Genomic DNA, 14,367 nt, shown 5'->3' on the forward strand with positions numbered 1-14,367 from the left:
CCTTTATTGTCATTTTAAAGAATTTATTATGTTTGTATGATTTTATTATATCTTATGGCCAGCATTTTTCCAGAAAAACGTACCTCTTATTTTGTATTACCTTTAAATGGGAAAACTGGTTTTTATATATACAAGTGAATTTTATTTTTAAATGTATTTTTATTAAAAAGTTAATTTCACAAAATAGGATAGGTTGATGGTAGGTGACAGAAAATAGTGTCAGGCTAACATGAAAATCTTCGTGTTACAGGTCAGTGTTATGTCAGGACTACCAGGTCAACAGTGTTTATATAACCAGTTACGTTAGTGATGCCAAGCCCTGAGGGACTCTAGGATACAGATGGGACAAGGAGCAGGGCTAAATTCTGGAAATCTTAAAGATGTCAGGACGAATGGAACTGGGTTTCCCTGCCAGGTTTCTTGTGAATTCAGAGGGTAACCCTAAGATCCTGTAGGTCCCAGTTCTCCTACTGAACTCATTTGTGAGGAGTGTGTTTGTGTATGACGACTTTTAATGCAAAAAGCACATAATTATTTAAAGTAGAGTAATTTTTAAAAGTCAAATCAGTATGTTTTACTTCCTGAGATGACTTTTCATTAAATTCACATATTCAAGGTTGGCCCCCCAAGTTCAGTGACCTCATAGACTTAGAGCCCATCTGAAGGTCCGTAGTGCTCTACCTTCTTTGGGTACTAGTTGAGCACGGGTACCCTGTTGGAGTGAGAAGTATTCTGATCTGAGAACTGAGTAAACTGGACTTGGATGATCCTTACATTGTCACAAGCTGACATGTCCTATGACACTTACGTTGCTGCTTAGAAAATAGTCTCTTCGTGATTCTACTGAGAGCTCATGACGAGTTAAGCAATAAGTTGTTTTGTATCTTAACTCTTAAGATTCATATTGTTTTGTCAAGTTTTTTGTTTCGTTTTTTCATAGATTGTTTCTTCCATATTCTCCTTCCACTCTTAGTCTTTTTAGGCATAATCAAATGTTCTCATCCCAACCCTTCTCCTTCTAGATGAGACGAGTCTTTCTGGAACACTAAGTGTTAAATATCAAAGCAGTGACCTTTATGAGCCACCACGCACAGATTATTGTGCCATCACGAGTCCTGATTAAAACCACTTAATGACATTTTTAAAGAAAAATTTTATGGTGAAATTGCTGTCTGACAGCTTGGGATCTACTGGCTTTTAGGGGAAGTATTTGGTTTCATAAACAGTTTAAATAGTTTTTGTCCTCTAGAAAGTAGTTCCCCTTATAAAAAAAGATTTTAAAATGTCTTTAGTTTTCTTAATTTAGTAATATTAATGACGCTTGGAGCGATTTTGCCTTCAAATAATTTTTCCAGCATTTTCAAAGAATTGAGCAGGCCTGATTCACATATTCACTTCCCACTCACTCATGCTTCTATATTAGGGCCCTGCCTCTCTCCCATATGCCTGTTTATTATTTCCTTCTGCTTTCAAAAAACTTTTTCTAAGTAGTTCAAGGTGGCGATTGTTAAAAAAAGAGAATTTGACACCCGCATGGTGATTAAAAAGCAAAATAAGCAGGAAAAAAGGAGTAATTAGTATCATGTGTATGTCACATGTACTGTGCCTGCCCTCTCCTCTACCTCCAAGGCAGAAGAGGTACCTTGCCTCCCTTTCTTGTCTATGCTTTTTGGACTTGCAGCTTCTTTTCTCCTTCAAGGCTACTCTTGAATGTGAATGTGTATTTTGGGGTTAGAGGAAGCAATGCGGGAAAAGGGTACGGTCAAGAAGGAACAAGATAGAGCACTAAATAGAATATCGAGGAAAGATCAGCAGGAAAACAAATGGAAGGCAAGCAAGAAACTAGTCTTCACTAACCCTTAACAATTAAAAGTCACAAAGTATTAGAACAAGAAGGGACCCAGTGATCCTATGATTATAGTACCTTAACCCAACAGATGCTCTGTGAATGCATATTGAATTAGACTAGTCTCCTCATTTTATGGGAGAAGAAATGGAATTCCACAAATTTACATGTTGCCCAGGACCATTCAACTAGTTAGTTTCAGAGCTCAGCCAGAACTCAGGTCTTCCGACTCCTCAACCAGTTCCTTTTCTATTAGAAGATACTGTGATGGCTCTTGTCTTTTTTGTATTTCCATCACCTGGAGCAGAGTAGGCGTGCAGTATTGAGTTCAGCTGTATTATTTGTATGACTGGTGGCACTTACGTGCTCTGTTTATAAGTGGCAATCTAGTAGAATATGGATTTTGGAGTCAGACCTGGGTCTAAATCTCCACTTTGCCTGTTAGCACTTGGGCACGTTTCTTAATTGTTCTAAACCAAGGCTTTCACATCTCAGTAAATAGGGATAATAATAGCTCCCACATGGTGTTATAACAAATGAAACAAGGTGATTGGAACTGTTTAGTTTGGTATGTGGCACAAGTCAGAGGCTTCAGTGAATATTTGTGAGATGAACAAGGGAAACCATTACTGTGTTTGATCTTCCTCACAGAGAGTCAACACACTTTACCTTTCAGATGTGTCATATTCCTTCGGCTGTGTATACTTATTGCTAGAACTAAACTGCTGTTTGGCTAACTTCTTTTTGTTCAGAAATCCTCGCTTCATGTGCCTGACAGCCTTTTAATTTTTTTAATTCTAGACTAATCCATGGAGGACAGCTGTTAAATGGATTGGCAGGTCCAACTGTAATGAATGCAGCTCCTTTCCTGTCCACAACGTGGTTTTCTGCAGATGAACGGGCTACTGCCACGGCGATCGCATCAATGCTCAGTTATCTTGGTGGAGCCTGTGCATTTTTAGTTGGACCACTTGTTGTTCCAGCTCCCAATGGGACATCGCCTCTTTTTGCTTCAGAGAATAGCAGGGCCCACATTAAAGATCGCATAGAGACCGTATTATATGCAGGTATTTTGAAATTTATTTTCTTCCTGTTACACTTTATCTTTTATCCCAGTCATCTTCCCTCTAATTTTGTGTACCAGATCACTTCTTAGGAAATACTTAAGCAGACTAACACATGTATATGCATATGTGAGCTTTCCTTGTCATATAATATGGAGATGCCGATTTGAAAGTTACCCTTTTCTAAGACACTGTCCCTCTTCACCTGCAAAATTTGCGCATTTTCCAGGGGCCAGCTCGAAAGTCTTTTCGTAGTGAAATCTTTCCTAAACGTGTGTAATGGTTTTCTATGTTTTAGCAAAATCAGTCTTGTGAGATAGCCTGGACTCTTACCAACTTCAGTAATAGTGTTCCTCATCTTCCTAGGTAATAAGAAATAGCGCTACAATTGCCAATAAATAAATAAATGGATAAGTAAGTAAGTAAATAAGTGTACCCTTTCTAGGGAGTTATTAAGTTTAAAATGTATTATTGCTACACAGAAGGTTATTTCTTAATTTTACTTTTCCCATCCACTTACAGTTAAGCACTGTGTAGCACATTGTGTAGTGTCTTTTCTAGAAATCTTATCAGTGTATGAGACTAAACATCATGATCAACAGTAAACATTTGTTAATCATCTGTTAGTAGGTGTTAAGCCCATTTTCTCCCTTGCACTTTCCCCATCATTGGCCATGTTCTCTAACCTTATAAACTTGGGTCACCCACAGTTTATTCTTCTCTTCATTTCCTACTGTCTGTATGTTTAGTATATTAATCAAGGATATTGACCTCACCAAAACATTCTCTTGCACCCTTTCTCTTTATTTCTAGGGTCGAGTCCTAGTCAACTTTTATATTACAGTCCCCTACAGATGTCCTTGAATATATCCCTTCTGCCCATATGCCTGTTCATTACAATCATGTGCCACATAATGACGTCTCAGTCAACAGTGGACCACATCTATGACACTGGCCCTGTAAGATTAGTACCATACAGCCTAGGTGTGTAGTAGGCTATACCATCTAAGTTTGTGTAGGTACACCCTCTGATGTTCGCCCAACAACAAAATTGTCTAACGACCCATTTCTCAGAACATTTCCCTGTTGTTAAGTGATGTATGACTGTATTTCTTTCTGCATTCAGAAACTTCTTATAAGTGTTTACTGTATACCAAGTACTGTGCAAACCACTGGGAATTAGTAAGATGACTGATGAGACAATTATAATACAAATAGAGATGTACAGAGCTTGAGAGGCCTGACTGGCCTGGGTTTGGAGAGAAGTTGAGGAGTCGGGGAAGGCGTCACCAAGAATGTGATAATTAAACAAAATCAAGACTTTCATAGGAGTTCACTGAGTGTTCAAGTGAGTTAGGGTATTCTGTACAGAAGGAACAACAACTGCAAAGGCAAAGAAGGTATGAGAGAGCTCAGTCTGTCCAGGGAACTTTACGTAATCTGCTGTGGCTACAGTAGTGTAAATGTGTGCATTTGGGTATAGGTAGCAAGTGGCAGAAAATGAGGCTGGAAAGATAAGGGACCAGATTATCATGAATTTTGCATTAATTCGTTTATTCACTTATTAATTTAGCAAATATATTTTGAGCTCCTATATATCTGTCACTGTGCTAGGCACTGAAGTAGACATGGTTCCTGCCCTTACAGAACTTAGCATCCTGAAGAATACAGACAGGCAGACAATTGTAGAAGGGAGGGAAAAGTGCTATAACCAAAGGCCCACAGTTGCTCCGAGAGCTCACAGGAGGGACACCTAACCCAGAACTTGAAGGTCAAGTTGAGCTTCCTGGCCATGCAGCATCTAAGTTGGAACCAGAGGGATGAGAGAGAGTTAGCCAAATACAGTGAGCAGGAGGAAATATATACTAGAAAGAGAGCCGTGGAGGAGAAGGCCAGTCAGGGGAGAGAGCCTGGTGCATTTAAGCAACTGAAAGTGCAGAGTGGCTTAGATCTGGTGGGAGCAGTGCTAGATGAAGCTAGAGAGGTCAGCCAGGCCATGCAAGCCATCCAAACAGGACCAAGGGGTGTGAAGTTCACCATGCTGTAGGCAAAGGCCACACTCTGAAGGATTCTACACTAGAGAGTGCGAGATTTACATTTCAAAATATAATTTGGAGGAAATAAAAGTGAAAGCAGAGGTGGTGACAGTATATAAAGCATTTAACCCACTGTAGACAACTCACTCCTTTTAAAGAAAAAAATTAAAATGTAAAAATAAGTAAATAAAACTGAAAGCAGGTGAAACAAATTTTAAACTTTATTTTGGTCATGTCATTCTTTTTATTGAAAACGTAAGCAATGTTTGTGTCTTTTAGATGACTGGATTTTAGGCACTACTGGGCATGTATTCATGCTCTGCATCCTTCTGGCTCATGGTTCCCATGCAGTCAAGCAGAAGCCCCCACTCAAAGCTTCCCAGTTATTGCTTCAGTGCTTGCGTATTTGCCAATCTGCCTTCCTAAAGTATTGTCCCTTGACCCTTTATTCCATTAAAAATATTTTGCTAGAATTGCTACCTTAAAAGATTAAAGACTCTTAAACTAACTTATTCCAGACAAAGATAGCATAAGAAAAATAAACTGTAGATCAATATTTCTTATGAATATAGACCCACAAATCCTGAACAAAATACTAGCAAACCAAATCTGGCAACATATAAAAAGGGTTATGCACCATGACCAAATGGGACTTATTCCTGGAATGCAAGATTGGTTTAACAGTCAAAATTCAATTAATGTAGTAGCCATTTCAGTAGAATAAAGGAGAAAAGCTATGTCATCATCTTAATAGGTAAAAAAAAGCATTTAACCAATCCAACACCTTTCCAAGATAAAAACACTCAACCCAATAAAGGGCTTCTATGAAAAACCCACAGATAAGATCATATTTAATGGTCAAAGACAATGCATTCCCCCTTAAGATCAGGAACAAGACAAGGATGTCCACTTTTGCCATGTCTGTTTAACATTATGCTGGAGGTTCTAATCAGGACCACTGAGCAAGAAAAAGAAATGAAAGGCATCCAGATTGGAAAGGAAGAAGTACAACCATCTCAATTGAAAATGGCATGATCTTGAATATAGAAAATCCTCTGAAATCCGCTAAAAAAATTATTAGATCTGAAAAACAAGTTCAGCCAAAGTGAACAAGTTCATCCTAAAAAAACAAATTTAGGATGCAAGATTAATATATAAAAATCACTTGTATTTCTATACACTAGCAGTGAACAAGTTTCCCAGTCATATTCTGAGTACTTCTGAGGACCATGCTTACCAGACAGTCCTCCTAGACCTGTTTCAGAATCCCTCTTACAGTACAGTGCTATGGGTTTTTAATTCATTTTCTCCATCTGTTTACATTTGTTTACTGCCTCAACCTTTTTGTCTGTGGAGTATACCACAGTACCACCATACTTCTTTGCTTCTAGCATGACTTCTTACCTACGACCCCTTGAAATTTCTATCTTTACACATCCGTCTTTCTCACAAGGCTGAGCTGTCTCAGCTTGGTACTGTATTCTACTTATCTTTATATGCCTAGAGCTCAGCTAATGCTCAATAAATATTTGTTAGATAAATGCTTGAAATATTGAAACTTTTTGTGTTGCCTGGTGAACGTTTTACTTTTTTTTTTTTTTTCCCCAGAATTTGGAGTTGTCTGCTTACTATTTTCTGCAACTCTAGCCTATTTCCCGCCCCGGCCGCCCCTTCCTCCCAGTGTCGCTGCGGCCAGCCAGCGGCTGAGTTACCGGCGGAGCTTCTGTAGATTACTGAGGTCAGTACCTAGAATCAGAGTCGTTTTAACGAGCACCTTCAAGATAATTCCACATTTATTGAAGATAGTAATATTTCAGCAACCGATTCATCAGGTTGTAAATAATTGATAAAATACCGGTTAAATATTTCAGAGGGACTTCCTATCGGAAATCTATCTTAAAAAATCACGCAAAACAAAAACCTCTATAATTTTTGCCTTCTCTACCTGCCACCTATACTATTATTTACTTAGTATTTTAAAAATCAAGTCTTTTATAAGGACACGTATCACGTAATAGTGTCTGTGAAATCATGGGTTGTAGGTGTTTATTATATTTTTCCTAATATGCATATGCTTTTTGTTCCTTATGTATTTTTAATACACATTAAAATAAATGCTAGTCAATACAAAGCAAATAAAATAAATAATGTTTATTTACATATCACCTAAAATCATGTGCCTCCAGTGGGATGATACTTTGAGAAACTTAATATTTTATTATATTTCATTGGTATAACTTAAGTGGAATTAGATTAAATTCTACCCTGGAAGGCTGCAATGCCCCAGCACTGAATGTGATTCCTGGGTTATATAGACCATTGCTGTTGATTATGATTTGTAGTTGGGCCGCTAGAACTTCTTTTGAATTTTTTTTCCCAGTTAGTTGTGATGAGTTTTTATTGATTCATTGGCGACTGTCTCCAGTTGATTTTGTCTCTTCTAGTCTTGCTCTCCCACGGATGGTGAGTTCCTTGTGGTCAAGAACTGTGTGTTTGTATCCTCTGTAGTAATATTGTCCAACAGGAATATAATGTGAGCCACATAAGTAATTTTGAATTTTCTAGTAGCCTCATTGAAAAAAGGAAATACAAACAGATAAAACTAATTTTAGTAACATATTTCATTTAACCCACTATATCTAAAGTATTACTTTTAACATGTAATCAGTATGCAAAATTATTGAGATATTTTACGTTCTTTTGTTTCTATAAAATCTTTGGAAATCCAATGTGTATTTTACGGTTACACATCTCAATTCAGATGCTGAGCTTTCATTAGAAGTAAATACTTGATGTGCATTTAGATTTCATTAAGTTTACAGCTGAAAAAGTTTTCATTGAGCAGTGTCTCCCATATTACACTACTTATCTAAAGTTAAAAATAAGTACTTGCGATTTTTCAATTTTGGATCAACTTTTCAATTTTGAAACTTTGAATCAACACATCTTTGATATTGTTTGTAAGGTCTTATGTTCTCCAGGCAATTGTTTGGGCCTTAATTGAAGCTCTCTCACTTTTTTTTTAGTCTTTTCTTCATAATTTTTAACAAAATTTCCATAGATGAAATAACAATTTCTTTTACCATGTCTCCATCTAAAAATGGTTTTCTTTTTTGTACAGGAATCCAAACTGTTTGATAGCTGGCCAAAGTTATAAGCTCAGCAAAAAAAAAATTGCCTGTTTTTTTTTTGATGGGCAAAAAAACCCCCTCAATGGTTATGCTCCAGAGTTCCCACTACAGTTATATCCATATGAGTCCCATCTCCTAATATGCATTTAACCTGTGTGGCCTAATGTAAACCTCTCTCTGCCTTTAAATATTGGTTTAATGTTAGATGATAGTGCTGGTGGTTTTTGCCTTTTAGACTTCAAGAGTAGAGAGTTGAGTTGAACACGTTCCTTACTTCAGGACACATGGACATATTTATTCTTTTATTTTTTCATTGATTCTTTTATTTATATTTCCCACTTCCATTCCCCTCCCCCTACCCAGACCGCCTCTCAAATGCGTTTTAATGTGTATCTCTTTGTCTCTGTGCTTTTGCAATATGTGTATTGCTTTGTACCATCTATGTTTAATTTATTTAAATGATAGCCTATTATGTATCTCATTATGTTTGACTTTTTTCACTAAACACTATGTGGGTTTTTTTTTTTATATATAACTTTTCATTTTGGAAAGTTACAGTAATGTACAAAGGTAGAATAGTATAACCTCCATATCCCCATAACCCAATATCAGCAATTATCAATTTATAGCCAGTATTGTTTCATGTCTGTTCCACTCACATCTCCCCTTCTGGAGTCATTAAGCAAATTCTCAGATGACAAATAAGTTTATCAATAAATATTTCAATCTGTATAATATGTGTTAAAAACATAGGGACTTTTTAAAACAAATATAGTACCATTATTACCCTTAAAATCTCTTTAACAATAGTTGGCTAATATCAAATCGATATTTAAATTTCCAGTTGTCTCATAAATGTTTTTTTAACAATTTGTTCAAATAAGGATCCACATTAGGTCCCTACATTGCAATTGATTCAAATGCCTTATAATCTATAGGTTTCCTTTCCATCTCTCTCTTTTTTTCTCATAATTTGTTTGTTGACGACTCTGCTCTTTTGTCCCCGTTGTCTGGATTTTGTTGATTGCCTCCTTGTGGTGTCATTTCCCATGTTCCTCTGTCCTTGTATTTCCTGTAAATTCTTAGCCAGAGCTATGATCTGATTTAGGTTTTTGTTTTGGCTTTAGAAGACTGCTTCATCAGTGATGCTACCTTACTCCATAAGGAGGCACGTGCTATCTGGATAGCTCTCATTTTGTGATATTAGCACTGTTTTCAAGCTGCATCCCTGTTGCCATGTGTACATCTACTTCTGTGTGCTCTCTGGTATAAAACCATCACATTGTATCTACCCACTCCCACTGCATACCCAAATTGCCTCCAATTCATTGCCACCACAAATACTACTACAGTGACATCCTCATACACATTACTGTAGACCTGAGAATTTCTTTGGAAAACATACCCCACAGTAGGATTGCTGGGTCATAAGATATTTTAGGCTTAATTTGCCAACTGTTGCCAGATTGCTCTCAAAAATGCCTGCACTTATCTGTACTTACATCAGCAGTGCCCATTTTCCTGTATGCCCACCAAACTTGGCATTATCCTTCTTTCTAATTTTTCCAGTCTAATAGGTATAAACTAATATATCTTTAGCTTAATCTGCATTTTCTGGTTATTAAGAAGTTTGTCTCTAATTATGTGATTGTTTGCCTCATAGGTTTCATCTACTGTAAATTCCTCCTCGTAGCTTCTCCCCGTTTCTTAATGGTGGTTGCTATCTTTTTCTTCATGATTTACATATTCTAGATATAAGTTCCTTGTATATTAAAAAATTTCAGATATTTATTCCCAGTCTGTCATCTGCCTACCTATTTTGTCCATGGATTCCTTAATTATGAACTTTCTGGTTTTGTTTTCCACGTTTAGGTTTTCAGTCACCTGGAATCCACCTTAGTATGTGGTGATAACTAATGATCCAGCGCCACGTACGAAACAAGCCTTAGCCTTTGACTCGTAGTGCCACCGTTATTGTGTATTGTTTCCATGTCTTAGTTCTCTATTCTCCTCCATTGTTCTCTTTGTTCTTGAGACAGTCCCAAACTATTTTTATTACTCTGGCCATACAGTTTGTCTTAATATCTGATAGGACCAGGGCCTCCTTTTTGATTTTTTTTTAAAAGATGAGTTAGCTTTCCAAGGACTTCTGTTCTTCTGTGTGAACTTTAGAGCATATTTCTTGAGTTTCTAAAAAATTTGACTGGAATTTTAATTGTGATTGCATTGAATTTGTAGATTAATTTGGGGTGAATTGACAGCATGGACTGTCTCTCCATCTCTTTAGATCATATTCTATGCCCTTAATTAGATTAAAGGTTGCTACCCCCTCTGACCCCATAAAGATCTTGGGCCTTCCTGGTTTATTCCCAGATACTTTACAGTTTAAAATTTTTAAATAGCTGGTGTGAATGGTATGTGATTTTTATTCCTTTTTTTTTTTTTAAGATTTTACTTTTTTCCTTTTTCTCCCCAAAGCCCCCCGGTACATAGTTGTATATTCTTCGTTGTGGGTCCTTCTAGTTATGGCATGTGGGATGCTGCCTCAGCGTGGTTTGATGAGCAGTGCCATGTCCGTGCCCAGGATTTGAACCAACGAAACACTGGTCCGCCTGCAGCAGAGCACGCGAACTTAACCACTCAGCCATGGGGCCAGCCCCAATTTTTATGATATTTTTTAAATTAAACTTTTTATTTTGAGATAAGTGTAGATTCACATGCAGTTGTAAGAAATAATACAGAGAGATAACATGGACTCTTTACCGAGTTTCCCCAAATGGTAACACCTTACAAAACTATATAGCACAACCAGAAAATTGACATTGATTCAATCAAGATACAGAACATTTCCAGCATCACAAGGATCTCTCCTGATGCCTTTTTATAGCCACACCCACTTCCCTCCCACTCCACTCATCTGTTCTCCATTACTGTAATGTTGCCTCTTCAAGAATCTTATATAAATGGAATCATAGAGTACATAAAATTTGAGGATTGGCTTTTTTCACTGAACATAATTCTCTGGAGAGTCATCCAGGTTGTTTTGTGTGTCAGTAGTTACTCTTTTAGATTGCTGAGTAATATTCCATGGTATGGGTGTACACAATTTGTTTAACCATTCAGCTGTTGAAGGACATCTGCATTGTTTCTACGGGTTTTTTTGGCGATTACAAATACAGCTGCTATAAACATTTGTATACAGGTTCTGTGTGAACATGTTTCAGTTCTCTGCGATCAGTGCCCAGGAGTACAGTTGCTAGATTCTATGTAGTTGTATATTTAGCTTTTTTTTTTAAACTGCCAAACTGTCTTCCAGAGTAGCTGTACCTTTTTTGTTACCGTGAACGATATACCTGTCATCCAGTTTCTGTGCATCCTCACTAGACTTTGGTGTTATTACTATGTTTTTATTTTAGCCATTTTGATAGGTATGTGGATGTACAATTTCTATAGAGGGGAGTTGGCATTATCTCTTGCAGTTACAGATACACATACACTTTGACATGGCAGTTACACTTCAAGAAATCGATTCTCCAAGTTTGCTAGTACACATGTGAAATGACTGTGAGAGCAAAGGGATAAAATTCTACATATATATATATCTCAGTAGGGGCTGGTTAAATAAATTGATATACTAACATAATGGAATACTATGCAGTTATAAAAAAGAATGAGGAAGCTCTATATGTACTGACTGTGGAAGAGCTCTAAGACTTATTAAGTTAAAAAAAGTAAAGTTCAGTAAATGGTTGTAATACGCTAACATTTATGTAAAAAGATTGGGGAAAGAATATATATATATTTGTATTGGCTTATATTTTTTGAAATATTTCTGGGACGTTACCCAAGAGTGTGATAACATTGGTAATTGTGGGAAGAAGGGTATAGGGGTAACAGGGAGACATTTTCCCATATTTTTATACCTTTTTGGTTTTGAGCCATTTGAATTGTATTGCCCATTAACATTTTTTATTATTAGAAACTTTAATAATAATAAGACAAAAATTAAAACTATTCTTTGAAAATAATAAAACTAGCAAATTATATATTTCTTTTTAATCTTTGTTTTTTTCCCTCTACCTTGTTCATAAGGAGAAACAGTAATTTGTCTTTTCAAATAAGAGCTTTTTTTAACTGAACTACCTACTCATTCTATGAAATAATGTTGGTAATTCATCTATATAATAAACGTTGACAATTTTACACAATATGAACAAAAAATGTTCCTTGTATAAAAGTAAAAAATTCAAAGAACTTTGAACTTATTAACAAACTGACAAATATTTTCTATTTCTGATTCTGGTGTTCTGGTTTCCAAATGACTTACATTTTTCATGAGTAAGAGTTTAAATTCTAGATTTTGAATCTGTAGTAATATTTTCTTTTACTTCTCTTTTACAGCAATTTGAGATTTTTGATGATTGCTTTAGCATATGCCATACCACTTGGTGTATTTGCTGGCTGGTCTGGAGTTCTGGACTTAATTTTAACACCAGTGCATGTCAGCCAAGTAAGCATTTTATTTCCTAATATGTTGTAAGTATTTTTAGTTCATTTAAATTATTAATGTTGTCTACATTTAGTTTCAAGGCCTGAGTAAAATGTTATCCTAGACCATTGTTGCAAAAGCAAGATGCTTATGAAATGGTTATAAACAATATTGATTTTTCTTCCTGGATTTTGTTAACAGCCATGAATTTCACATTTCTTTGGGTGTTATTAATGATGCTAATAAACCAAAAAATAAAGGAGGAAAATCTTAGTTTTGTTGACTCCATCCTTTATCCTTGCTTCATACTTCATAAAGAAGATTAAGCTCCTGTCAAGTATATGCATCTAATTTCTCACTTTTTCTCCAGTCTCAGGATAAATGTGTCTCATTTCTTTAAAAATAACCATTTCACCTGTGTGCTTGATGCCATCCATTCCTTCTCCTTGCTTCCAAGTAGCTTGGTAGAAAGGGGTAGACAGATTTGGAAGGTAATTGGGAGAAATCCAGCCCACTGGGATGATATTCCGTTGTATGAATGAACAACAATTTGTCCACTCTGCTTTTTTTTTTCTTTTTTTAAAGATTGGCACCTGAGCTAACAACTGTTGCCAATCTTTTTTTTTTCTTTTTCTCCCCAAATCCTCCCAGTATATTTTAGTTGTGGGTCCTTCTAGTTGTGGCATGTGGGACACCGCCTCAACATGGCCTGACAAGTGGTGTCATGTCCGAGCCCAGGATCCGAACCGGCGAAACCCTGGGCTGCCAAAGTGGAGCGCGCGAACTTAACCACTTGGCCACAGGGCCAGCCTCCTGTCCACTCTGCTTTTGATGAATATTTGGGTTTATAGTTTTTGACTGTCACAAACAGTGCTGCACGAATGTTCTCACATGTTTCCTGATGCACCTCTGTACACCTTTCTGTTAGATGTGTAGCTAGGAATGGAATTGCTGGTGATAGTGGATGACTAGTTTGATGGATGATGCCAGACTTTCTTGATGTAGCTCTATCAGTTTACAGTCCCACCAGCAGTACATTGCTCCACATCATTACCAGCACTTGGCAATATTAGTCTTTTCAAATTTAGACATGCTGATGGCTGGGCAGTTGTATGCCACCGTAGTGATATTTTTTTTAAGTATTTGTTGGGTATTTGAATATCCTTTTTTGTGATGTACCTGTTCAAGTCTCTTATCTACTCTTGGGCTGCCTTTTTCTTACTGATTTATAAAGAAGAGAGCTGTGCAGAAGGGGACTCCCCAGAGGACTGTTTGGGGTCTCCAGCAAGTCTTGGCTGAGAAATGGACTGCACATGTAAAGGGCAGAGCTACCACAGGCTGCACAGAGAGACTACTATGGGGTTGAAAGCAGAACAAATACAGTAGAGGGTGAGCAGAGGGTTCTTGGAGTTCTAGCTCAGCCAAAGTGGTAAGAGCTCATTAACACTCTGAGACACCAAAAAGGCCAAACTTTAGAATCAAGGACCCTGCCCTGGATAGAGTAAGACGGACCATGAACCAAGCCCTGACCAAAATCTGCAGAGGAGACAATTTAGAGATTGCGTCCTATCAAATGAGAGGGGCTGGGGAAACACGTTGGTTTCAGCTTATCTGCCCTAATAAAGCATAAAATCAAGCATACTCAAGTTCAGGGTGATCAGTGAGGAATTGAACTGCCTGCTAACACAGAAATCAACCATTTTAGAGAGAGATAAAAGAATCCAGGATCTCTATATTGTATCATCCACGACATAAACAATTAAAAAGAAAAAATTAGACGTACAGAGAAACAGGAACGTGT

The 14,367-nt window shown here is 37.0% G+C and overlaps 1 protein-coding gene across 4 annotated transcripts in view; it reads left to right on the plus strand.

The window, feature by feature from the left end:
• SLC49A4 (solute carrier family 49 member 4) overlaps positions 1-14,367 on the plus strand; it is a 105,437-nt gene that overhangs the window by 22,686 nt on the left and 68,384 nt on the right. For all 4 annotated transcript variants that reach the window (XM_070508985.1, XM_070508986.1, XM_070508987.1 and 1 more), the window contains exons 3-5: positions 2,648-2,913; positions 6,555-6,684; positions 12,479-12,587. In XM_070508985.1, the coding sequence (XP_070365086.1) occupies positions 2,648-2,913; positions 6,555-6,684; positions 12,479-12,587 (505 nt within the window). The remainder of the gene's footprint in view (positions 1-2,647; positions 2,914-6,554; positions 6,685-12,478; positions 12,588-14,367) is intronic.

The sequence above is a fragment of the Equus asinus genome, chromosome 5 (assembly GCF_041296235.1).
Source record: "Equus asinus isolate D_3611 breed Donkey chromosome 5, EquAss-T2T_v2, whole genome shotgun sequence".
NCBI lineage: Eukaryota > Metazoa > Chordata > Mammalia > Perissodactyla > Equidae > Equus > Equus asinus.